At 41.3% G+C, this 26,994-nt stretch overlaps 1 protein-coding gene across 1 annotated transcript in view; it reads left to right on the forward strand.

Annotated features, from left to right (window-relative positions):
* The window catches only part of BRWD3 (bromodomain and WD repeat domain containing 3), a 49,596-nt gene that overhangs the window by 3,146 nt on the left and 19,456 nt on the right, over nucleotides 1-26,994 (forward strand). Inside the window, exons 5-15 of the mRNA XM_088538508.1 lie at nucleotides 5,604-5,754; nucleotides 8,069-8,167; nucleotides 15,174-15,334; nucleotides 16,868-17,089; nucleotides 18,370-18,470; nucleotides 19,024-19,094; nucleotides 20,459-20,559; nucleotides 21,551-21,591; nucleotides 24,808-24,912; nucleotides 25,607-25,760; nucleotides 26,253-26,387. Coding sequence (XP_088394634.1) covers nucleotides 5,604-5,754; nucleotides 8,069-8,167; nucleotides 15,174-15,334; nucleotides 16,868-17,089; nucleotides 18,370-18,470; nucleotides 19,024-19,094; nucleotides 20,459-20,559; nucleotides 21,551-21,591; nucleotides 24,808-24,912; nucleotides 25,607-25,760; nucleotides 26,253-26,387 — 1,341 coding nt within the window. The remainder of the gene's footprint in view (nucleotides 1-5,603; nucleotides 5,755-8,068; nucleotides 8,168-15,173; nucleotides 15,335-16,867; nucleotides 17,090-18,369; nucleotides 18,471-19,023; nucleotides 19,095-20,458; nucleotides 20,560-21,550; nucleotides 21,592-24,807; nucleotides 24,913-25,606; nucleotides 25,761-26,252; nucleotides 26,388-26,994) is intronic.

Consider the following 26,994-nt stretch of genomic DNA (forward strand, 5'->3'; position numbering starts at 1 on the left):
CTGGCTAGATGTTTGAATGTCATGTTTAGACCAAAGGCAACACTGTGAAGCACGTAAATAATTCGGAACTTGTTTGTAATTAACTTGGTCACGTAATAAAGCAAAAATAATTACAGATGCTAGTAATAGGGATGAAGCTTTTCCTACACAGTCTTTCTTTTTGACCACTCAAATTCAGTTAAAATCTTTGCCAAGTTTTGCAACTACACTAGCCAGACAGGCTCAAGATAACAGTGGGAATTCACAAATTCAGAGAAGTGAATTTTTTTGTGTCTTTGCTTCCTTTCCCAATATTCTGCTCCTGCAAATCTGACTCTATTTTTCCTGTTCTAATTGCTGAAGTTTCAACTTTTTTTTTTTTTTCTGTTCTGAATATGACTGCTAAGGTCAGCGTTGGTATTTTTCAGAAAATACACTGCTACTTGTGCCATTGAGTAACTGATGCTGCTCTTAGGGTATTTGGAAACAAAGATATAACAGCATATTTGCCCATAAATCTGCTTTTTTATCAGGTGATATTTACTGCCACTCTATTTGGACTTTGAGTCAAAAATCTGACATCATCTGATGAGGCTTATTTGACCTGGATCTTTTTATTTTAAATATCAGGTACCACAAGGCACAGAAGTACTTTAAGATGCCCTATTAAGAATTGTACCTGGTGAGCAAAACCGCACAGAGGCTATTGGCTTAATAAACATTTATATTCCCATTGTCTTTTCTGCCCAGTTTTAAGTCCTTTTAGCACACAACATGTGGCTGCCAGTATAGGCAATTGCACATCTGTATTCCTGAGACCTATTTTTATTTTGTTATTGACTGTTGGTGATCTTGAGACATGAAATGTGTCGCTGTCCTTTTACAGGTTCTCAGTAAAACTTGCATTCGATTAGTAGTTCTATTTTTATTTAGTCTTTGAAATCTCATGTAGAGTCAACTCTTGTATGGACAATTCAAACTGAATTAACCTCCAGTATCAGAACAGTCTCAGTGCAGTGTTGTTAGAAATTAGCTGTGTTTATTCTTGATAGATGACTGACCGTGGCCTCGTTTTCTGAAACTTTCTGATGGGCTGTCTCTTCTGGCGAACTCGGTTTTTGTGTCTGTGCTGAAATTATGTTTTTTTTTCAGAAAGAAAAAAGTAGAAAATCAGCTGCTATTGGACAGTGATCCTCAGTGCATTTAAGTAGAGAATTTATATCTGTGAGTGGCCGTGCTAGTATGGAACAGCTTATAGGATTTGGCTTTGGGTTTCTGCCTTGTCCATCTGCATTGATTTAAACTAGCTCTGAGGCTGAGGTGCTGTTATTTTTAGATATTGCCAATCCCAGTATTAGCAGCGGAAAGATAATGAAGTTCTGTCACCTGGGAAAATGTCATCTGGTGGTATGGAGAAACTGAGTGGGTAATGGCTTTTATAACTCATGTACTCCTGCAGATCACTGATGTCTTGTGCAAGTCTCCTATTTGGTCTTCCTTTTGTGCCGAGATTCCACATTCAAGGTCTTGAGTAATTTCCTGCTCGCTCAGCCCTTTTGGGCCTCTTGTCTTCTCTGCTGCTCTTTGATACAGTCGTCAATCGATCGCTGTTGCGGCAGCTGGAGGCGGACGGAGGTCCCGGAGCTGCTGCCGCCCGCGCGGGGAGCCGCGGCAAAGGGGCCTCCCAAGGCCCCGCTGCCCTCCGCGTCGCTCCCACCGCGCGGTCCCGCTCTGTGCTCCGCAGGAAGCCTTGACTAGCTTGCCCAAAACACGTTCGGAGCTACCCGATTCTAATCCCTGGGAAGACAGACGTCACCTTCAGATAAGTAATAATCACAAAGACTCTCTGTTTGTTTCCTGTTTGTTGAAACATTCCTTGGAGGAGGATTTGTCAGCAGTGAAACCAGCAGGGTCGGTTTGTTTGCAGTGGGGACCAACACATTTCTGGCCTGTCCTAGCTGCACGGGGATGACCCCTTGCTTTAGTAGTCCTGCCGATTCTATCATAATTCCAACGATGGGAACAGAACCAGGCTTAGGGGTAGGGCTGTCTCCTAGCGCTGACTTCAGCAAGAGTTCCCTGTTGCTTGCATTGCTTACCTGTCTAGCAATTTACTGACATGCTAGTTAGTGCTGGCAGCGTTGTATTACATTCAGTCCTGTTTCTTTATGTAGATTTTTAAAGGATTGATTCACTCTACCCAGTTCTGGATAAGTTTTAGACACATAAAGCTCTGTGTAGTTCTTATATCACAAGACTCTTCTGTGGTGCTGTGGGATTGTCATGCTCTGACATTTTTAACCTTTAAAGGCTTTTTTACACCTTAAAGCAAAAGAACATTTTCCTCTGTTATATATCCCAGTATGTGGATCTTGCTGTTGCATAGGGTGTTTTCAGCTCATCTGTGTTAACTTAAAATACCATGGAAATGGTATTCTCTTTCACAAAATCTTTATAAAGCCTATTTCAGGCCTGTGTTACCATTTTCCAGTATGTTTGATGAGGTGATAATATCCTTTGTGTTGTTTAGTTTTGCAGTAAGGGATTTGGACTAAAACAGAGTAGAAGATGTGGTTGTAACTTATGATATGCTTTGCCTTTTTCTGTCCCTGTTCTAATGAGAATGAGATTTGTGAGACTTTTGCTGTCCTTGGCTGTGTGTTTGTTGCTTTGTTTTGGAAAGCTGCTTAAAACCCATATACAGCTGTGTCATGCAAGTGTGAAAGGAACATTTTTTGTGTCAAGTTCTTTTGGGAACCTGAAAAGACAACTTTGTTTGTTTTGCTCTGGGTTTCGCTTGAAGCATTTTGTCTGAGAGTTATTATGGAAAAATATGTAGAAGGATTTACCTCTATTGCTGTCTGCTCGTGCAGCTGTTTGATAATAAGAAGAATGTTAATATTCAGATTAAGGGTCGCTTATTTGGGCTGCTTTGGCTTGTAGAAACATGTGAATGTACAGAGAATCATGCAGTTCTACTGTGACACGGTTCTAGCTGCAGGTGGCAAATCGGAAGGAGCAGGATATGTTAAAGGGTCACTTTGACGTGAGCCTCGTCCTTGCAACACGCTCTGTATTAAATGTCATTTAGAAAACACTCGTATGGAGTTTAGCAAAACAGAGCGCTCAAATCTAGGTGCTTCAGCAGCTCAGTTGCTGGTTTGACTTTGGCTGCATGATGGATTTGCCAGCGTTCCTGGCCTGGGCAGTGATGCCCAGATGTCCGGGGTGGTGAGCCGCTTAACGCCCGAATATCCCAGGCAAACGGGCAGCAGGCCCAGGGATGCTCCCCGCTCTGATCCTGGACTGTCGGCAGGTCTGTGTGTGTGGAGATGTGCCCTCCCTTTACTCTTCTGGATAAAACAGTGGCCTAGTCTGCAAATGCTCGTGCAACAAGGTACCACCCCATGTCAGAATAATGTGCCAAATTGATGTGCCTTTGAGACGTCTTTTTAAGTTGTTTTTGCTCTTTCATAAGTAGACCTGGGCTCTGCAGTAGGGAACTCACTGCCAGCCTTGATCCAGCACCTCCCTTTAGATAGTACAAGGGTGATGATACTGAAAAAGCAGCACTTTATGTAATAAAAAGAGTCCAGAACAAAATAACAATGTATTTTGTGATGTTAAGACACTTGTAATATTTCAGAGTTGATGTAAGAATGATGGACAGCTATGAAAGTTCACATAAGTTTTTTATCTCATTTTGACTTCTGTTGTATCGTGTCATTTACTATTAAAGAAAAATCGTACTTGCCCACTGATGTCTAAGTGCCTGTCCAGCTGGGAAGGTGCTAGTGTGGGCTGAGCAGTTCCCAGAGAAGTCAGCTGGAGGAATGGGCCCTGCTGTGCTTGGAGACACCGGGGCAGAAGGGAGCGTTCACCAGGCAGGGCTGGTCGTTCCGGAGGGCTCAAGGTGTGAAGGTTCGTGGAGCGGGACAGTGTGGAAACGCAGGCAGTGCACCGGCCTTGCCTGCAAACGAGCAATTCTTCCATTTCCATGAAAAGCCCAGAGCTTTGGAAGAGCTCAACGACATCCACGTGGTTTGCTGATGTTTGTGCATCTCTAACAGGTAGTGATTTAAAGGGCAGAGAATCCTGACTCTGCTGCAGTTTCTGTTGAGCTTGGAAGAGTTTTGGTTGCTTTCGGTTAAGTGATAACTCATGTGTGTCATTAGAAAAGCCTGTTTTCTCTCTGGTTTTCTCATATTTGTGGCTTTCTGGGCCAGTGTTGATCCTGCTTGTGATGCAGGTTGGTATATTGTAAAACATGACTCACTGCGCTGAGCCGCATAGCACCACTGCCATTGCCCAATTGGAACGGATGATTTCTCAATGACATATTGTAATAATCTGTTGGATGACATAGTTAAACAACCAATTTTTTTTTGAATAAGCAGGTACCTTCCTTCCTGCTGCTTCCCTTCCTCCAGCTCTGTGCTGCTGCCTCCCATGTGCCTGGGCAAGAGCTGGGAATATCCCTGGGAGTCTATCTTGGCAGTGTTGCTGGGCTAAGCTGATGGCATTCTGCTCTTTAAAATACAGAAGAAGAAAGGCCCCATTCCTTCCTTTCTCACAGCTCTGATGCTTCTCTGAGCCCATGGTGGTGGTTGCTGAACCCTGCAGGAACCTTTTCCTCTTTCTATCGGGTTAGGGCTCGTTGGGCAGGGGAGCTGAAGTAGCTCCCGCTGCAGCACCCCAGTAGCAGAGCTGATGCACAGGGGGCTTGGTCACATTTTGGCCAGACTGGAACTGCTTTAGTATTATCTGACATTTGTTTATTGCTTGGTAAAACAAAATCTGCTTTATGATCATCTATTTCTTCATAATATCGCAACCAACAGATGCAGTGATTATAAATCGTCCTAATACAAGAATCTAAGTATCTTTTTCCCTTTTTTTTTCTTAGCCGTTAGTTCCGTGTATGTAAGAGAGGAATGACTGTGATGTTGATCTTTAAAAAGGAGATGAATGTGACCATATGCCATGTGTTGAAGGATCTAAATAAGCTAAATGTCTGCTGTGCAGTGTCTGCTGCCAGCTAGCAGATACCTTACAAGTCAGGCAGGTGCAGGACATTCTGCGCCACCAGGCACGACTGATTTGCTCTTTGAACAGCCCGATGGAAAAACTATTACTCTCTAAATAGTCTTTAAATACAAATCTCTAAAGAAAACAATCTGTCTCTATCTAACGAGGGAAAGAAGAATGTTTTCTTGGGATGACAAATTAGCACCCTGCTTAGGTAGTCTTTTTAAGACTCACATATTTCTGGTAGCTAAACACTAGACATTGGGTTCTGCTGTCAGGATAACCTTTAGATTTTTTTAGCTTTTTACACATATGCTGCTTACCGGAATGTGAATGTCTGGTCTTTCAGCTAAACAACAAACATGGTATTCCAAAAAAATGGTTTGAAGGATAAAACAGATTTTTGAGAAGGGTCCCCAGGCCGTACTTTACTCAAAGCATTGCACAGAGGCCTCTGGGTTTCAGGGGGTTTGGTTGCTATTGAAGGGCAGCCTGCTGCAGTCGCAGCTACTGCAGCTCGAATTGCTGCTCTGGTCTTTCAGTGCTCCATGACACTTGAAAAGATCCCCAAACACATGTGTTTTTTGTGTGTTTAGGTGGCCGTCAATGCACACATCCCTCCGGATTATCTTCTTCGGATCTGTGAGAGGCTTGGACCCCTTCTAGACAAGGAGATCCCGCAGAGCGTTCTTGGTGTGCAGACATTGCTAGGGGTTGGGCGTCAGTCTCTATTAAGGGCAGCAAAAGGTAAGATTTTATATTTATGGGTGATTGCACAAAATGTTTTTCTTTTGATTTACACTGTGATGTTTGTGAAACCTGTCAGCTCCTGCAGTCTTGCTAAAATACAGGGGCTGATGACCCTGTTACATATGCGTTTATATCCATACATATAAGTTTCTTTGGTGGAAAGTGCCATCTTAAGCAGTTCTTGTCTATGATTACTGATCTTGCTTCTTACTCCACCCTGCCCAGCATGCTGGATGGGTATTTGAGCTATGTGATGAACTGGATTAGATCTCGTCCAGCAGAAAAATAGGTGTTTCTTTATGTGTGTATGAAAAATACTTACACATGTGTGTGTCTAAAATAACCCAGCAATGAATATTTTTTGCTGCTGGGCTATCTTTCAGCCTGATTTGTTCCATTATTTGATTCACTGGTCATGCAGCCAGGTGTGTCAGCTTGAAGAGCAGGGAAACTTTTGAAGGGCAGGAGAAGGTGGGACTACTGCTTCCATGATAATTCCTCCTGTCCTTCATTTAACAGATAATTTGATGACACCCCCATTCCTTTCATGAATAGGGGATCAGTCATAGTTCTTTTGAAAAGTTGTCCTGCTTGAGATAATGATGCTGAAGCGCAGCTTTTATGTTAGAGCTGAGCACGTGTGAGGGTCATCTGCTCTTGAGAGCGGTTCCTTGCTTCTCTCTGTTCTTTGCGCCCCTCTCGCTCTTCCACTGTAGCAACCAGAGCTTATTTGATCCTGGAGTGAGCTGTTTTAGAGCTGATTTAGAGCTCAACTATTGAAAAATCTGTTATTACTGTTTTAATGAATTAAATCAGCACGTGGAAGGATGAGAGTGCCAGAGGCTACAGCAAGAGCAGGAGCATCGTCCTGAGGCGGAGCAGGGAGCAGGACCTTCCTGTCCAGTGGCAGCAGAGCACTGGGTTTACTGCATCCTGTGTGGTGACACCGGTGCTAAAAAGGACAGTGGCAGTCCGGTGACCCACTGCGTATCACGTGAAGGACATGCTGGTTGCAAGCATTTTTCTTTAAATAAAATTTTAGGCCTTGGTCTTGTTTTGCCTGTACTTTGTTATAGTTGTGTGGGATGTTTCAGACTTGAAGGGGGAGTCCTCAACCTTCCAGAGAAACTGTTCTTCTTTTATGCTCTGCTTCTGTCTTAGAAGAGAATAACAACAAAAATGCAAAGAGAAAATAAATGTGATAATGCAGGGGAATGAGAGTTCCGTGGGTGAACTAGATGACAGAGGTTAGATGAGTCACTGAAAGGTGTAGCACTTGATAAGCTCTATGACATTTAGTGCAAAGGGATTAATAGATTTATGGGCATTTTGTTTCTTTCCTTTGGGAAAAGGTGGCCTTGTGCCATTTGCTGTGTAAACAACACTCGCCTTTTTCAAAGTTGATGTACATGGGCAATTCCCCCTCAAGTGGTACTTTAATATGAAGCTTCCATTTCCTGTTGGTATTTATACCCATTTTAGTTTATTTTAGAAAGCATGAGTGCAGCTTTTAATGTGTTTCATTCTAACACTCCAACACACAGCTCAGGTTTTAGTAAGAAGGCAGGCTCAGGAATCTGCTTTGAATTACAGAAACTTGTGCACTTCATGTTTGCAGATGTGCTGATGCACAGGCTCACCGATCTGTGGCACTCTCCTTCCCTTCCAGCTCTCACTTATCCTGGAAGCTCATTTCTCTCCTTCCAGATGGCCAGAAATGGAAGAAGTCCAGGTCTAATTTCTGAGGCACTCTGAACAGTTTCAGAAAAATCACTATTGTTCTAGAAAGAAGGCTCTCGGAGGCCAGTTGGCAGCAGGGAGCTGGAGAGCCTTTAAAGAAATCACTCTTCATTTTAGAAATGGTATTTTGGGGGGGAGCAGGGTACAGAGGAGAATCTGAAGGGAAGGCACATTGCCACCAATTACAGGAAAACAGACTTACTGGAAAAAAAAAACCCTCCTCCCCATATTGGGGTGAAATATGCCTGTGTGTGTGTGCATTGCCAAACTTCCTGAGGAAGGGTCTTGCTCATCAAAAGTGAACCAAAAAAAAAAAAAAGAAAACATTTACAGTCATATTTTATAGGAGCTAGAAATCAGATTTTCAACCTCCTGTAAGCATTAAATTTCCATAGACTATTTAAAATGGCAAATTTATTTTTTTTTCCAAAAGAACTGTTGCACCTGGAGGATGAGGTGTGGCATGCAAGGATGTTAGGACTGGAATTCTTCCTATTCTGGGAAGAACAGGTCAGCTGGACCCAATTTGGCCGATGGTTTCACTAACCAGCTGTTGCTCTTGTCGCTGCAGACTTCAGGCACACGCTATGGAGAGGATCTGCCTTTGCAGCTCTGCACCGCGGCCGCCCGCCCGAACTGCCTGCAAATTATGGGAAACCACCAAACGTGGGTGAGTTCTGAAACATAAATAAAGCGTGTTTCTTCTTCCCTGTGTCTTTGCCAATGTTCAAGCTGAAAGTTACTCTTACTGACTGTGGATTTTCAGGAACAGCTTTTTTTGAACTGTGAACTAATCCAAAAAGAATCTCGTGTTCAATAGAGTAACTGTTTTTTGCATTTTGCCTACTTCAGACCTGCATTGTGTGTGTGTGCACTAGGCTGCTGTGGGCATTTTGAAAAGCTTTGCAGGTCAACCTCCTGTTTGCAGGGCAATAAGCTTAAATATTTTTTTTTAATGATGCACCAACCTGTTATGGACATCTGTGATTTGAATAGAAATGGACACAGGAGCATGTAGACAGTATTTTCATTCAGGAATCTTATCCAAAACACAATGTCTGGCTCCAAGAGAGCATTTTGCTTCAGTAATTCATTTTAGTTTGATTATGACAGAAAACAGACTGCTTGCAACGTCCTTCTCCAAAAAGGAAATAACCAACCCAGCATTACTTCTGTTTTAGTAATCTGCACGGTCGGAAAAAGAACTTGTGTAAAACATACATATGTATCAGCTATCTGAGAGCTTTTGTGGTTTGCTTAATCTGGAAAATGTTTCCCTTGTAAAGTCTAAACTCTTATTAGCCACTGTTACAGCAAACTTGCATTCTCTCAGGAAAAAGTGCAAGTCCAGTCTGTAGTGATTTGGTTTTTGTTAATATATTTTATCTTTATTCACTCTATAAATTTTTGGACAAATCCATAGATTTTCTGTTTTATGAGGGTATCCTTTCAGTTAGGTTTCTTTTCTCTATCAAATGGAAAGATTTCAAAATGTAATGGGAAGTCTTTTTCTTGGTCTCCATCCAACTGTCATTTAATTTAAATTCAGAATATTCAAAGTAATTAGGATAATTTTCCTACTGATTGCAATCCTTGCCCTATTTCTTATAGTTTAAGTAAATTCCTTTCTCCCTGCCAGTTTTTCCTTTGAAGATGCAAGGATTATGATGACCCTCTTATATTTCTATTGCATCTATTTCACTAATTGTGCTTCTGTGCTCATTCTCTCTGTCATTCCTAACAGTTAATCTTTGCCAAAAACAAAGTAATAAAGCTAGGGACAATAGTAGTCCACTTGGCATAAGGTCTGTGGGGTTGTGGCAATAGTATGAAAGAAGAACAATATTAATATGGATCTTGATGAAAAAGAAATGGCTATTTGCATAGAACTGGTGCATAGACAACCATTAGATTAGTAATTTTCCTGCTTTTGTCAGATTGTTTAAGTTGTAATGTGAATGCTAAAGAAAGAAAGAACAATTCCCTTCAGTTAGTTTGGCTACTTCTTTGTATTTTTATGTATTCTTTTAGACTGGTGCTGGCGTTTATTGTTAGCAGTTGTGTGGATGGATTGTTAAGAAGCTGGATTACGGCGCACAACTTCTATAGAAGTTATATTTCTATAAGGGCTTCTGGTTGAAATCTTTAATAAGAAAAGATTTGGACTACATGTCCTGGACGCTGTGATATTATTAATGAACCATAGTAGTAGATCAGGCTTTAGCATTTGTCACACTGTCGTGACAGAGGTCTATGCTGTTAGCACAGGATTATTTATAGTGTCTTAAAGAACAGAATAAATTGTTGCTCTTTTCCCAGGGATTGCTATTTAACACATACAACACTCATATATGGAAACTTCTACCCAGGACTTCATTTTTATAAATACTGGTTCCTGGAGGAAGACAGCCCCCTTTTCTGTGCATACATGAGTTAACAGTAAGAAAGAAAATATATGTAAAGATTAAAATACGGAAAATCGACTATCCACATACTGTGCATGTCTAAGGGGATGTTTTTTGAAATTCCCAACTCCTGAACTGGAAATCAACGATTCTTTTCTGCACATTTGCATTACATATAGTAAGTTATAAAGCTAAAGCATGTGTTGGATGGTGGTAAAGCTGTAAAGCGAGTGTTGAGAGTGCTGTAGTGAGGGCATCTGTTGCTGCAGGACGCCTGGTTACCCAGGTTGCTGTCTAAAAGGCAAAGCTCGTGTCAGGCTTTCAGACCTTCCCTGGTTCTGTGAACGGGCAGAACCGGGTCCTTTTCTGGCGGGAGATGCTGCAGTGCGGGAGCTTCGTTTGGAAGTGCCAAATGCCGAATCCTGCCCCATCTCCCTGGGCTTCCAGCAGGACGGAGTTGCCCCTGAGCGCCGGCTTAGTCAGGCCGGGACAGCCGGAGTTTTCTGGAATAACTTGCTGAAGGAGTTGGGAGCAGGTATCGTACACTCATAATAATGTGTGGGCATGAGAGAAACAAAATGATTGCATAATTTCCCGTGTACTCACGTAAATAAGGTGCAGGAAGAGCAGGTAAAGGAGTTCTTAGAACATTTCCTTGTGCGTGGTGCCGAGTTCAGCTTGCCACCACGTGCACGCTCCTGCTGCGAGCTGAGGCTGCTTGCGGTTCCCCCTCGCTCTAGGTCTGGAGCTGCAGTCCTTGTCCTTCCATACGGGCCAGCCTTTGTGTTTAGTTTGTGCTCTTCTGATCAGGAAATGGAAGGATAGCTGAGAAGATTTTTGATGACCACTGTGATACCCTCATGCAGGTTAAACCTGGCTTTGACTTGGGTTGTGCCAGAGAAATTTTTTTTCTTTGCAGGCTGTACCACTTGGTTTAGAAAGAAGATAGTTTTCCTTCTTTAGGAGATTATCCCAAGATTATTTTGGGATTTTATCTCAAGTTTGAAAATACTTGTGTCGGTAACTATGGCTAGGGAAGGCACTGTTCCCGGGTTTCTGAACCAGAAAGCTCGTGGCACAAGAAATTCAGCTGTATGGAAATTTATAGTCAAGGTAATCCTTAATTCTGCCAAGTAGCTGCGCTCTGGGGAGATTAGAAAATCCGTGATGTTCCTGCGCCCTAAAGGAGCCCGCGAGGTCGGCGGCTGCGAGAGCGGGGACGTCGTGTTCTCTCCGTGCTTTCCCCAAGCCTGCTTGTCCGCGTGGCTGCGCACCCGCCCTCCAGAAAGGTGTTTTGCAAATATTTGAACCCACTGTGGTTGTTTCCCGGCCTTCATATGAAATTAAGGCTGTTTCTTCTGCGTGTGGCAAGAGATGCCCAGCTCTGTGCTGGACCAGGCCCTGTGGTGAGGAGGCACCAAACAGTCCATGCGTCACGACTATATTTAATGCTGTGTTTGCATTATTAAGTTACAGTGCTTATTTGAAAAGGTAAAGTGGTATGATGTGAGGAAATTACCCATAATACCGGGGAAAATATTTTTGACACAAATATTTGTACCATTTTTTTTTTTTTACATTCTTTGCTTGCAAAAAATAGGGTGAGGCAATAGTTTAAAGACAGAGGCAGATTAAAGCAGTCTGCAAATGGCTGCAGCTAAACCGAAATGTTTTAATTCTTTTTAAAGTTGTATCTTAACCTTGAAATTCCTAGTGTCTGGTGTGGGAGCGTTTTTTGCTGCTGTTTTTGTTTTTGTTCTTCCCACGTCAGTGTCCTGATAAGTGTTTTATGTGGAAGGTATCCTCGCTAGTAGCGTGGAGGCCAGTTTAAGAATTTGCTGTAAGTGCCTTGGATGCTCTGCATCCGAGTAGTAACCATTTTAGCAGCTGGAAGTGAAGAAGTCCTTATCCGAGAAGACCCTTTCAGTTTACAGATAAAAGTTACTTTAAAAAGGGAGGAAAAAAAAAAAAGAAAATTAAAAAATGAGCCTTAATATGCAGTCTTTCTGGGCGAAATGTTGGCATGGTTGGAAAAAGCTTTACTTAGCAGAAGATGAAGAGGATTGACTTGAAAGCTTTTATGTTTAGTGTCGTATGAGGTAGAGCAACAAATTAGGGTGCTACAAGTCTTTAGGGCTACTAGGTTGCTAGGTCTGTGTGTGGGAAGAGGGATTTTTTTCAGGCTCTGCAAGTATAACGACGTCATTGTGCTCCAGAAAGCAAACTTCAGCGTGCCTTTTATCCTGTGTGTGTGTAATTCCCTATTTAGATATTCTGTGTATTGATCTTCTACCCAAAGTTATAGGAACTGGAATTGTATGGTTTTTGTTTGCAAGGTAGCTTATAAAGCATGGAAAGATGAGGAGCCAAAGCCAGCTCGGTGTGTGTGCGTTTGGGTAGACCCCAGGAACAGTCCGATCCCTTGGATCGGGACCGTTTGTTCGGAGACGCTGCTGCTTCGGGAAGGAGCCGGCTCCCCATGGCCAGCCAGGTTCCAGGTGCTTCCCTGGAGCCCCTGAAAGCAGCTTTCTGTAAGCAGGGTGCTTTGGGGTTGGATTCTCCATAGGAGACTGGGAAGTCTTGTACAAACGGGGAGATGGAGGCAGAAAAAATACAAATGGCTTTCACTTGCTCTGAGCTTGCATCCATGGAAAATGTGGGAATTGGCTGCAGAAGAGAGGTGCAGAGAGCTGGCCGGATGAGTGTGCAGGGCTGTGGGGACCGGGTCCGTGTGCCTGCCTGCTGGGATTTCATGGATGTACAACAAATAGTGGTGGTGATCCCAATGATTTGTACTCCAGAATCACAGAAAAACTCTTCAAAATAACTCTTTTATATATATGTATAAAATCTATATATTTTTAAGTATAATGATCCTAAGAAAGGTCATGGGAACACAGTAGCACAGAGGAGGTGCTGCTGGTATTGAGATTATTTTGGAATGTGAATATACCTTTCTGGTTCACATAACTCTGTGTAGTTTTTTTTTTTTTTTTTTTTTTTTTTTTTTTAAAAAAAGATTCAAAGCCATCAGGGTTTGCTTAAAGGCAGCTACACTGTTATTATGTATTTAAATGATTTAAGCACTAGAAGGCATAGCAAAATTCCCATGTTTTTCAATGACTGCATCTCTGATGTTGGCATAAGCATCCACAGTATGGGGGAAAAGGAGCTGAACTATTTTTAAGAAGCTAGCTTGGAAGCTGATGTAGTTCAAGCAGAACGAAGGTAATGCCCAAGCCAACCTGGAGCCACTTTTGTGCTGCATCTAGTGCAGCAGGATCCGTGGGGCCTGCTGAGAGGTGCAGAAAAGGGCTCAAGATTTCATTTTTGTTTTGTTTTAACAACCACCAGCTAAACGTCCGAGTAGAAGGTGGTAGCAGGTGAAGTTGGCTCAGGTGGTTACTGAGTAGAAGGTGGTAGCAGGTGAAGTTGGCTCAGTGCGTTTCGCCGCTTTACTGCTGCTGAATATGTATCTTCACATGGAAAACTAAATATTGACTGAAGATAAGGTCATGGTGTGGGCCTGATGATGCAAATGGGCATATCTTTTATGTGTCTTTGGTTTTTTTTTTCTCTAGTGTTTGTATTGCCCTGGGTGATTAAAAATAGACTAAATTTCAGAGCATATAACTGAGAATCAAAATAAATGCTTTCTGCAAATCTGGAAACAATGAATTTTTATTGCCCATTTGTCTGTCTGCTTGCGTATAAAGGCTTCAGTCTTATAAATGATACAGAAGAGTGTTGCCAGTTAGAAATCCTTTTGGAATGACTCGGTTTTTGTTTGTTTGTTTTAAACATCTGCTGTAATCTCTTTTATGTAGGCAATGATATGATGATACAATTAAGAAAATGGGTCAAGTTGTTCACTGCAGTGCTAAATGGGAGAGTTGCGGGGCACTCTGGAGTTTAAGAGCAGCCCTGTGAAGCCCTGGAAAGCTGCTATTGCCAGGGCTCAGCAAAACCCCTGACTTGCTGATGTTAGATCCTGAAGCACCTTTAAAAATTCCAAAATCCAAGTGCTATTGATTAGGATAGATAAAATGAAATATCTAAAGCAATTATGAGAATCTGCATTGAATCAAAGATTAGAATTAGGATAGGAATCTTTCTACTAGACAGGGAAATGGGATTTGTAGTTGTTTTCATTGAATCTACTAATAGGCTTTTTTTACTTGATGCTTTTGCGCATTTAGATTGCAGGCTGTTTTTGTATGAGATTTTTAAGTATAGCAATTTGAAGTAATATTCAGGGTTTTTTTGCAGTTTGTTTTGTGGGTGCCACTTCTCTGACCAGGGCTCTTCCCACTGGTACCACATGTTTCTTATTCCTCATTACACCGTCATAAAAATGAAGTTATGCTGGAGCTACTGCTTATGGTGATAGAGGTTTTGTGGGGTGCAGTTGCGAGGGCCATTGACCCTCCCACATGATCTGGAACCATCTCCGGAGAAAGACTTTTCTCATAACAGAAGAAGCACTTAAATAGTTTATTCTTGAAAGATCACGGTATTTCTATCACTTACTAAATGCCCTCCAAAACCGTAAAACTGTGTAAAATATTTTCTGTTATTATAATTTAAAATCTTCAGTATCTTTCGTTCACAGCAAAGCATAACTGTCTTTAAAATAAGTGCTTATCAAGAAATCTGCAGAAAATGACTTGTACTATCATTTTTTCAATAAATAATATTTAAACATATTCCTTAAAAAAAAATCCTTACATTTGTAGCAAGTTTCTCCATGTATCAGAATCCGTGCTTCAAGTTACTTTTGTGAGACATGGAGTAAGTGTACTTTAAATGCATGGTTCAGATACACTTATATGTCTATATAAATGTTATATAAAAGCACATAGCATCTAAATAAGTATAACACAAACATACATATATATATATATATATATACGTACGTGTGTGTGTTAAAGTTGAAAAATACTCTTTCTGTGAGTTTGGAGGATTTTTTTAGATTTAGGGTTGCTCATCCTATTCCTGACCTGAGCACTCCTTCCTTGGAATAATCTTTGTGAAGAAACTTCTGCTTTGTGGCTTAGGGTGGGTATTGAAAGGCATCCTCAGCTTTGGGCTTACATTTACAAAAGAGCACACAAAAAGGTCTAGGAAGACTAAAGAGGTTCAAATTTATGAATTGAAGTACTAAAGCTTTTAAAAGATGTTATTAAATTCTGTGCTTGATGTAATTTTAACTTAGTTTGAATTCTGGAGAAAATCGATGTCTTAGTTTTCTTTTTCGTTTTGTTTTGGCAGTAAATATAATTTCTGCCAGGCAATTAACTGGATGTGGGCGTTTCAGCCACTTGTTCCCCACATCCACCTATCAACACATGAAGATGCACAAGCGGATTCTGGGGCACCTCTCCTCTGTTTACTGCATAGCCTTTGATCGCAGCGGAAGAAGAATTTTTACAGTAAGTTCGGAAACTGGGATTTGCTTGGAAGACTCATTTGCTTCCTTTTTTTTTCCTCTGAGTTCTACAACAGCCTCTTAATTGCTCATTGAGATGCAGCTGCAATTTCCAGAAGAGAAGAGGAGGAAAATCTTGGAATATTTGGGAAAGATTGTCTCTTTCTGTATGATTTTTCTTTTTCATTTTCATTTTTTTTAAATGCTCGTGACTCCATTAAACTGAATCTTAGCAGGCTGTTTGCTTCTGCATTTAGAACCTTAGAACAATGCTGTTTCTATACAGAGCTTGTATTGAAGGCTGGAAATCTTCAGAATATAACATTTAGGTGATACTACCTTTTCTTTTTATCGTATTGGTTAATTCTGGATTTTTCAAATTAATAGTGCATCTTTTAACTGTTAATGTTAATTCTTATCCTGTCTTTTCCTTGCTCTTTTTCTTCACCAGTCTTCTCTCTTAGCAGTGTAGCTGTTCAGAAACATGACCAGGAAGGTTATTTCTCATTTTTGTGTTGTTTTGCTACCTTCTCCGTTTACTATAAATTGGTCAAATAGGGATGTTATTATGCTAATTATACTAAGTATTAGTGAGACTTTTCTATTTTTGTTTATACCACAGACAGTCTGCAGTTATGTAACTACTGAAACAGATTTTTCTGTGAATTTAAAGTCAAAATCATAGAATTTAATCAGTAAATCTTTAATCAAATAATTCAAAATTAAATCATGCTGACCTATAGATTTAGTTTTACAGTATTATCCTTAAAATGTAATGGAATCCTAGCAGCACCCTGGAGAAGTGGAGGCTGAGACTCAAATCCAGCACTCTGATACTTCAGGAGTCTTTTCCCTGCATGAGGAATTTTTTTTTTCCTGGAAATTAGCAGCAAAATTAGTGAACTTTATGATATCTAAATTGCATAAAGGACTGTGAGCTCCTTAAAAGTTCCTGTAGCTCTCGGCAGGGTTTGAGTATGAAGTTAGGTAGCTGCTATTGCGGGTTACGGTAGTTTGCAAGCACCCGTGCCGAGCGTCCTGAGCTGCGTCCTGTCCCCTCGCGAGCCCTTGGCTCAGGGTTTGGGTGGCGCGTGGAGCTCCGCACCTTCCCTGTGCGGGTGCTTCCCTGCCCTCCTGCCCGACGTGCAGCTCTTGCCCTTTTGCCTGAGACCTCAGGTCCTCTGATCAGCCCGACTTCCCTGCTGGGTGCAGACCGCGTCTGCTTATAGGGTGTAACGAACCTTTTATCTTCTTAAATTGCCTTACTTATTACTGAACCATGCTGGGCCAAGCTACATTGGCCCCATGAAATATAAACGAATGGTTTCAGCAGTAGGAATATCTAAATCCCAGAGGCCACCAAGCAATCCCTATATTCAGGTAGGTGGTTGTGCCTACCTGGGATCCCACCAGCGTCCTCCTCCTGGCAGGTTCCTGCTGGTGCTTTAGCTTCTTACGCATCTGCACTGTGTACTCTGCACGCAGGACGCCTGTATGTTATTTTATATAATCTCTGGAAATTTTTGTGTGGCATTAGGGGTCAGATGATTGTTTGGTCAAAATCTGGGCTACAGATGATGGGCGGCTGCTCTCCACGTTGCGAGGACACTCGGCCGAAATCTCCGACATGGCCGTTAACTACGAGAACACGCTGCTCGCGGCGGGCAGCTGCGACAAGGTGGTCCGGGTCTGGTGTCTGCGGACGTGCGCCCCGCTCGCCGTGCTGCAGGGCCACTCGGCTTCCATTACTTCCATACAGGTAAGCAACAGCATTTTCCTAAATCCTCGAGGGCCTGTTTTTCTGAGGAACGCTGCCTGCTAAAACCCCTCATTCCCCGTTGCTGCTTTGTTTGGAACGTGTCTTAGTCTCCTTTGAAAGGAGCTGGCCTGGATATTGCAGCATGTGAAGATGCTGCAGCTGCCACAGTGCGGATCAGGGTTGTTGAGAATCTGCACTCGTGCCCGAGCAGTGTCAGTTGTTACAGGGCAACCGCCCAGTGAGCAGCAGCAGAGCAATAAAAAATGACTGAGCTGCCACTGTTTGGTTCTCTGAAGGTGGTGGTGACTCGTAGTTGCAGTTTATCAGCTAAACAAACCAACCAAACAAAACACACAGCTGAAAACATCCAACAAAACTGAATTCCAGAAGAAAGAAAACAAAAAGTCTCTGCAGTTTGGCACGTTGTGCACACAGGAGGGAAATGTTATTTGTAGAGCTCCCCTTTTGCAGCCTTGCTGCCTTTAACTCATCAGTTTTCTCCAGCGTGCCTGTGCTTTCTCCTCCTATTGTCTGCACTTCCAATTTTGTCTGATTTAGCTAAGCTACAGGTTATTTATTTTAAGATGTTATTTTGCGGTCTTTATATTTCATAGCCTAGATCTGCATTTTTTAATTTTTATAGTCTCCCCCCACTTTTATAGAACTCCAATGCTATGGAAAGTAATCAGAATCAGAACAAATCACCCCAATTAGTCATTGATTTTCATGTAAACTTTGCTTGATACATGTATCTAATTGCCAGAGGATTCAAGTTATTGCTGCAACTGTGAAATCCAAGTGAAACCCTTTAAGTTCAGGATGGAAAGTTTTACTACCTCCGAGGGAGGCAGAGAAGAACTTCTGAGGAGTTTGGAAGCAGGATCCAAGGGTGCTGCTGCTCTTTGCTGGGCTCGGATATGGGAATTATTTTTGTCTGTGTCACTGTGTTTGATCCAGTTCTGCACCTAGGAAGAAGTATTCTCTCAGTTCATTGCTTAAATAAGAAGGTCCAGATTTCTGTTTCATTTCTTCAATTTGCTAAGTTTTGAGGGGTAAAACAAAGACCTGTTTGTCAAAATGTAGATATCTTTCCTTTTCACAGCTGTATTTTTATGGAAGTTCCCATTTTGCAGTTATTCCTGATACAGGTCTCTGCTCTCATCAGGAAAGCCAGCATGTTCATCATGAAACATGAATTTCTTGTTAGGGCTATTTACGAGTTTCCAGCACGTAAGGAAGAAGGAAGTTAGCTGATTTAACTGTTACAATTTTATTTTTAGTTCTCTCCAGCAAGAAAAGGAACAACACGATACCTCACTTCTACTGGTGCTGACGGAACAATCTGTTTCTGGCAGTGGCATGCTAACACCGTGAAATTTAAGTAAGCCTCTTTAGATAATTATAATTATTTTAAATATAGGGCCTCTTTCTTTGTAATTTTAGAGTGAAGAGGAACACTAGGATGGCTAAATAAGGATATGTCCCTTTTCAATGAGCAAGTTTCCTGAGGATAGGTCTTGCTATAGATGTGCTGCCATTACAACCTGGAAGGGAGATGGAGATCTGGACTAATATTTCTGTTCTTTGCAAGTGTTGTGGAAGAACATTCAGCTTTTATGTATAGGAGCACGTTGTTCTCTAAGATGGTTAGGCAAAGAAGTTCCAGTGCTTTTAATCAGAACACCACCCACCTGCATCAAACCCACAGTCATTAGGAAGTCAATCTGAGTAGCCCAGCAGCTCCCCAGCTTCCTTTCTAAATATGGTTGAGTTGGTGAGTGGAATGACAAATAAGTTTCAGTTTAGAAAATGGTGGCTTGCTTATTTAATATGTTAAAAGTAAGCAATAGCAAGTTTGGGTATGAATTCTGAAATAGAGGATTTTAGGATGGGTATGTTGACCAAAAATTAAAATGTTGTGTTTTTGAAAATAGGGATCGCCCTGTAAAGTTTGCAGAGAGGTCCAGGCCTGGTGTTCAGATATCTTGTTCTTCTTTCAGTTCGGGTATGTATGCATTATAAAGTGGAGGAAAGTATGAATAATAATTCACTGGGTGACAGCACTTTCAATTGGTTTAAATAAAAATGCCATTAAACCCATCTTCAGTTAATTACAACATTGCCCAGTTGTGATTGTTCGCACTGAAATTTTTCATGCTAAGTATCTGCTTCATACTGATTTATTTATTTATTTAAGTTAAAATATCTCGACCTTTTCAGAGGAAGGTTAAGGCCTACGGTCTGTTGTGCTGCCTATTAGAGTGTTTTTTGGTGTGGAATCCTCCTCTCTTGGAATGAAAAATTCTTGGAATCTGGCAAATAGCGATTTCTTCTTAAAAGATTGCACTTCTGCTAATCTTTGAGAATTTGGCTATGTCCTTGGAGGATCAGTTCTTCCTTTTAACACCTTAGGCCTTCAGCCATTCCCAGTGGTTTGCGCTGAGCAGCCCCAGCCTCTCCTCCCGCTAACCAGGCTGCACGTGGAGCTTCCTGACGGGATAACTGCGTCTGCACCAGCCTGGAAGTGCAGGGGCAGCACTGGGTTATCTCATTAGGGAACAGCTAGTCACTAAGCTACTTAATGCTTTTTTCTTGTACTAAATAAGGAATTCCAACACAATCTATTGAATCTATCAGTAGTGAACCAGGTTCTCACTGTGAGTTGGATGTTTTTGAAAATATCAGCTTTGTTTCAGCTCTCAATTCTCAAAAATTAGGGTGATATCATAGAGCAAAAAATAACATCATTTCTGAAGTTGAGAGCTGTTTTACAGCCATATGATCCTTACCCCATTCTTTTTTAAAGCCAGGATTTCTGAACTTGCTAAGACCTTGTCAGTGCCTTAAGCTGCACGGTAGTGCCCCTAGTGCAATATTATAGATGGAGAACAAATGAACAGTAGACAAATTAGTTTAATCTCTGACTCCTGATTAAGCAATACGTGTTTTTTTTGTTGTGCTTCAAATAAATATTGAAAACTCACTTAAATATTTTTGCCTGATAGTGACCAATGAGGTTTATAACTACTTACTGCCTACTTTCTACATAGGCTAAAGGCACCATATTTTGAGGACAAGTGAAATAATTTGGTGGATGAATATTTTAACTGTTGTAACTTGGAATGTTATCTTTCCTCGGTCACCAATGTTTATGGTTGAAAAATACCGTAGAGCTCATAGTTATTTTAAAGCTGATATGCTCCGAGGAACTACAGATCAAGAAAAGTGGTCTGTGGTAACCTTTTCAGGCTATTTTTTAAATTCTATTGGAATTTTCTATCTCAGTCTGTAATGTGCTGCTTTGATAATAATGCAGTGATTAAAATCTGTGGTTCACTGGGTGGCTTTTCTTTTCACTGTCTTTTTTAGGTGGCATGTTCATTGCAACAGGTAGTACTGACCATGTGATAAGGATATATTATTTGGGCTCGGAATCTCCAGAGAAAATTGCTGAGCTCGAATCTCATACGGTAAGAGAATCAGAAAGCAAATCTTTAGATTTCTTTTTTCCTCGATTTACCTTATTTAGGTTGGATTTGTATACTATAGTCAACTTGGTTTTTGTTTTCAGAATTTGACTGGCTTTCAACAGTGATATTTAAACAACTTAAAATAGATATGCTACAGATTTCAAAAATCCTTTGAGGCAGATGTTTGCAGAGACCAGAAACTGGGTTTATCCTCCCAGAAAAAACTCTTTTTTTTCCTCTCAGGAAATCTCAAAATAATTTTGATAAAGCCCTATAATAAGAAAATGTCACTAACATAGGCTCAAATCTTTCTTCATTTCTGGTTGTTACTGAGAGCAGGTCATAATCATTTTGTTTACTACATAGCAATGTGTCTGAAAACTCGATTCTAGCAGAACCCATAGGGCAGTCACTCGTGAGGGGTTTGGAGCGTTTATCTTGGCACCTTACTAGCCCTCCTGCGTTAGCAATAGGCTGAGGCCTAAATTAATTCACTGAACTTCAATAGGAGTCCTGGGCCTCATGTTTAAGTCTGAGAGCTCTGAGCCGAGAAATTTAAGTAGTATTTTACCCATAAGAGGCACTCAGTGCAATCACTGCCGTGTTCCTAGCACCTGTGTGGAGTCTCGGGGCAATCACTGCCTTACTCCACACAGGTGCTAGGAATAGAAAAGGTTCAGAGTGCCCCCCACGTCAGGCTGTGCTGTGTGTGCTGGGGGGCTGACTCGGGAGTCCCTTGTGCCTCTGAGGGGCTCCCGGAGCAACACAAATTCCCAGCCCCTCCGGATTTTCAGTTTTAATGGCTCTCACCATGTGACTGTTTGGGGAAATTCTGACTTCAAATGTGACTTTTCTAGACAAAAATTTGTAAGAGTGTTATAAGAGATGTGTGGGAAGATGCAGTTTGCCTGTTTGAAGTTCATCGTGACGATGTTTCTGGATGAGTTTTTCGGCTGACAAAGCACGTTTTACTTTGTTTTCCCCCATTTAGGACAAAGTGGTTGCAGTCCAGTTCTGTAACAACGGGGACTGGTAAGTGGACGTCCAAGGGTTTTTCACTGTATGAATATTTATGTATGATATTTATTTTTTCAAATAATTTTTCAGAGAAAAATTGGGTGTAACAACATAAGTATTCCATAACTCTTTGATTTTTATTTTTAGACTGAGCAAATTGTGAACCAAATTCTGTAGCCTTTCTCTGTAAGTGCCTTAAGTACAGCCAGGGTATGTTCTCCAAGATGAGACATGAGGAAAGCAAGGAAATATTGTCATCGGAGTTAAATTCCTGCATAATGGAAACGGGGAAATGTCTAGGTGCCTTGTATTTTGTTTTTCTTCATTGTGTTCTGCTTTGTGATCCATGTGAGAATCTCCTTGAAGCTCATAGAGTTGTTGATAGATGACATATGTAGGTCTGCATTGATTGCATTTGCTTTCATTTGTATGAGCTGGGAACTAGGAAGAAAGCCGTGGTGAGCATAGCTTTAAATCATTTTGCTAGCAGTATGACACTGCACATGTGTTGCTGAAAAGCAAGCTCCTCCACCGTTTACTGTTTGTCTGATCTAGGTCCTTGGTGACTGATTTCTTTGGTCAGGCCTTCTTTGAGGAATGGCTTGAGTTGTCTTTCCTAATGCTCAGAGTTCCGAGAAATGTGAAAAGTGTGTGGGGATTTTTTTGTCCCTTTTTTTTTTTTAATTATCACACTCTGAATTTGTAAGAGTTCAGCTTTTGTGAGGCTCTATAGAGAAAAATATGAAGCAACAGGCCCTCCTCCTGTGTTTTGAACTCTCAAATTACAAAAAAAAAAATCAAGATTTATTTCTAAAGGGAAGTGCCCATAAAACAACACTCTTGAGAGGGATGCAAAGGTGCAGTTGGTTCTCACATCCCCAAATTGGATCCAGCCTCGGTGGCGGATAATGCTCCCTTGTTTAGTGCGTCTACATTAGCTACATTAAAACTACCCTTTGCACTCATTCTTCCCATTACAATTGTTCACTTCTTGTCATGAAGATTTAGATATTTTGTCTAATACTTCAGTAGCACCTTACCAGGTTTTTGTGGCGTCCTCGCTGAATCACTGGTGTGCTTGGAGAGTCTATCACAAACTGTGATATTAAACGTGGTAGTCTGAACGTTTTCTGGATTGAAGATTGTGAGACCCCTCTTTGTGTGGTGGTGCTGAGCTACAGGACTGACTTCCACCTCCTGGAGCCACGGGGTGCCCTGGACCTGCATCCCCCTCTCTCCAAACCCACCTGCTCCTCTGCTTCCCCCTTGCAGAGCCAGCTGCACGAGTGCACAGCATTGAGGCCTTCGGGTCTGGATGATGGTTTCATTGGTCTCTTTTGTTATTCGTGTTAGTTTATTTACCTCTGGCAACATGCCTGGGAAACAAGTGGTTTTGTAGGCCTATCTGTGAATTTCCAATTAATCAGTTCAGATGGCAACACCAACCTGTGGTCTTAAAATTCATGAAATGAACTATTCACACCTGCAGAACTTTGCGTTTTTAAAATACCATTAAGACATGATGGTGTCGCCTCTTACAGGGATTAAAATCAGGTTGTTCATGATGAAATGTTAATAGATGCCTATAGGCAGGTGCATGTGTGTCACAGCTGTGCTGGGCAGTAGTAGCTCGTGCTACAGCTGGTGATAACGCTGCTATGATCAGCATCATAATGTCAGTGTAAGTACAGCAGCTTTGGTGTGGCAGAACCTGTAAGGGCTGCGTGCAAGGAGGAGCGATCCAAATGGAACTGTAGCTCAGCTAGTGTAGCTGCACCAGGAGTGAGATGTCTGTCATGTAAAAATACATGGGAATAAACTATTAGTATCATTAAACTACCAGTTCCTTACAAATGATGTGATAGCTCAAGTTGCAATGAAATTTGAAAATCACATAGTTGCTGGAAATTATGCTCATCTGCTACTTATCAAGCTTTTAATGGAAAAGTAATAGCTTCCTGTTTATTTTAATATAATGACAGAAAGTGTTGAAAGCAAATAAAACAGGAACTTGTCACAAGCATTTTCTAGCACTTCCTCATAGGGGAAAACATGAGGTCAGGGGAACTGAAAAGGTGAAGCAATCACTTATTAATATAAAATTGTGTAGAATTTCATTTCTGGATGTAATGTTATGCATAAATGTAATACATTTTTAGAAAGATAATTGCCCTGTGAACTCATGTTACCTGAGAGAATTTTTATATAATCTAAAACAAAAAATGATTTCTGTAACATTGATAGTCAAAACAGTATGATTTAATTAAAAGTATTTGCTAAATGTTTAAAATTTCTGAAACAAACAGGACTTTTAAAAGGAAAAGTGCCCAGCTTCACAACAGGGCTATTTACTTTTGTTCCACTTGGGTATTTTCCTCCTCTCTCTTCACCCTCTCGCTAAGTTAATGTATTATAATTTATTCTAGACTTCTGGCATGTATTTCCCTTTTCTTTTCTGCCACTATGAACTTCTCAAGGGATTTGCTGATGCCATTAAAAAGGGAAAGTGCAGCTCATATGAATTACGACGTTGAAGTCATTCCAAGGCCATCTGCTAGCTGTAACCAAACATAATTAATGTTGTGGATATGAACTGCTTTGTACTGTACCATATCTGATATGAAAATTGTAACCTCACTGTTTTTTAATTACGCTCTGTAGATCAGAGATGCACAATGTAAAGAATAAGTGTTGAAAAGAGATGAAATATTTTCTAGCTTCTGTGCCGTTTCAGATGGCAACGCTCTCGGCTCGCTGAAATTTTGTAGCTGCCTCTTTCCTGTGACAGGAATTCATGGATACTTTATGACTGGTTTAGTACACTTACATGTAGTCATATAGGGAAGATAAGTGTGCCTGTGTATATGTGTGTGCATGTACATAGGCAAGCATACAAGTGTGTACTGAGTGTGTGTGTGCATGTGTGTATGTATGCTTGTGTATATGTGCATGTATATATGTATATGTTTGCTGCAGCTACATAAAAGAACTTGTAGAGACCTTCTGTGAGGTGAATGAGTCCTCTGCCAAGCTCTGAGATATTCCTGCCATAGGATTTAGCACATAGCACATTCCTGCTGAGGCCAGAAAACTACTGAAGGAAGCTATGGAACAGTGAGAAAATAGGAGCATAAGCTTGGCATCTGCTTGACCAAAAGCAGCAGTAATTTATCCCTCAAAGTTTCATAACTCTTTTTTTTTTTTTCTTTTTTCTTATTTCTTTTTCCATAGCTTAAGATTTGTCAGCGGAAGCAGAGATGGAACAGCCAGAATATGGCAGTATGAGCAGCAGGACTGGAAGAGTGTCGTCCTGGACATGGCCACTAAAGTGACGGGGTAAAGCAAGCCAAAGCACAGCGCAGTCTGTAGCATCACTTACACTGAAACAAAATCTTTCATCAGACTTAAACCCATGTAGTTACTTCAAGTTTGAGTTAATTTTTCCACCTTTTTTTTTTTAATTCCTAGTCTCTTTGTATTAAGTGATATAATTAGCCTGGAAAGCAAACATTAATACCTTGGTTCTTGTTCTAATGATTGATAAATACTTGGATTTTTATGTAGGAATGTCAAATAGAATTCATGTCATGGAGAAGTACATTTTTACATTTTTAATAAGCTAGCTGGCAAAGTATGATTTGAATTTATTTAGTAGTTTTTGCACATTATAGGGTGTACTTTAGGATGTCATCTTGACAAGAAGAATGTCCTTAGGAAAAAGACTTAATGGAACTGCTGACTAGTTTGAAAGAAGGAACTTGGGTAGGCTGGGCAGATCATTTCACAGCAGAAGAAAAACTGCATTTTAAGGAAAAAATAATCTCTACACAGAATAGCGTGGTGTAGACACACTTAGTGACACAGAATATTGGCTGTAGCTGTTCTTATCGCTGAAGTACCCATGCTTCGTTCTCACTTACTGGCCAGTGGTGCCATCCTCTCACTTATTTTAAACTGCATTACTGCTGTTAAATGCTACTGTATACATAGTTGTTGATTTACTTCTTTCTTGATTTATGAATTTCCTTAGAAACAGTGTAACATCTGGGGAGGACAAGGTTACCAAACTGAAGGTCACTATGGTGGCTTGGGACAGACATGATGCCACTGTCATCACTGCAGTCAACAATTTCCTTTTGAAAGTGTGGAACTCGTCCACAGGGCAGCTTCTTCATAGCTTATCTGTGAGTAAAATCCCAGCAAATCATCACAAGAGGTTTGAAATCGAATTCTGAAAATGATGGGGGGGTTTAAATTGCATCCTCATTCCTGTTGCAACGAGGTGAGGAGTGCACCAGCTGCCTCATGCTTTTCGGGGAGAGTCTCGGGGGAAAGGAGCTGGTGACCAAAGTGCTGCTGGATCCTGCTGGTTGCTGGCTGACAAGGGAGCCCTGTGGAGGCCCCTGCTGTGCCCGGGTCAGAGGGCTGCAGCTGCCCTCCCAGCTGGGCTACCCTTCCTCCCCCTTCCGTTCAGCTGTGCTGAGCTCCAGGCTGGGGTGTTTATGAAATGGGCAGTAACAAGGTCGAGCAGAAGAGAGAACTGAGTACAGACCTGGTTTGAGTTTGAGACGCAGGAGATGGAGCTGCTCTGCTCAGATGTCCTCACACTAAGTACTAGCATGTTTAGAGATATTGCATGAAGAAACATTCTCTTTTTCGCACTGCTTTCTTTGCAGGGTCATGACGATGAAGTTTTTGTTCTGGAAGCCCATCCGTTTGACCAAAGGATCATCCTTTCAGCAGGTCATGATGGGAATATTTTTATTTGGGATATAGACAAAGGAACAAAAATTCGCAATTACTTTAACATGGTAAGAAAGGTCTGGAAAGGTGTGGTTTGTTTTGTGTAGAATTGGACACAAGGCCCAAGCAGGTTTCACACCCAGGTGACCCTGGGTGAGCAATGTTATAACAGGATATTGAAGATTCTAGCATATTAAAGAGAAGATCCTGTACTGTTCAGTAAGCAAGGCCAAAGTATGTTTTTGCATCTTGTAGCTGTAATAGCAGATCTTTTATAGAGTCTGTTACCAATATACATAAATAATTTTCATATGTGTGGTTATATGATGCAAAAGATGGAGCAGTGTAAATCAGTAAGTCTGTATGTTACAACAAGGCCGTGGCCTGGGAAACAGGACGATTGACTCTGTGCTGCATCTATCTTAATGTGCCCAGTGGCAGGTTTGTTCCTTTGATCCTGGTGTTGAGCAAACACAGCTGCCCTGCTCCTGGACCAGAGCTAGGTTAGATTTTCTTAGCTGAACTTGCTAGCACTTGGGTTTGTGAAAGCTGCTTTAGCAGAGCTAGCATGTCTTTTATGATCTTTTGGTGTGGACTTGCCCTGTATTTTCCAATATCATAAAATGCAGACTTTGAAGTGGCGGTTTTAGAACATACCTTAAAAGTTGCCCTGAA

This window comes from Tinamus guttatus, unplaced genomic scaffold (genome assembly GCF_059628265.1).
Source record: "Tinamus guttatus ecotype Peru unplaced genomic scaffold, ASM5962826v1 Tinamus_guttatus_pri_ptg001087l, whole genome shotgun sequence".
Classification (NCBI taxonomy): Eukaryota; Metazoa; Chordata; class Aves; order Tinamiformes; family Tinamidae; genus Tinamus; species Tinamus guttatus.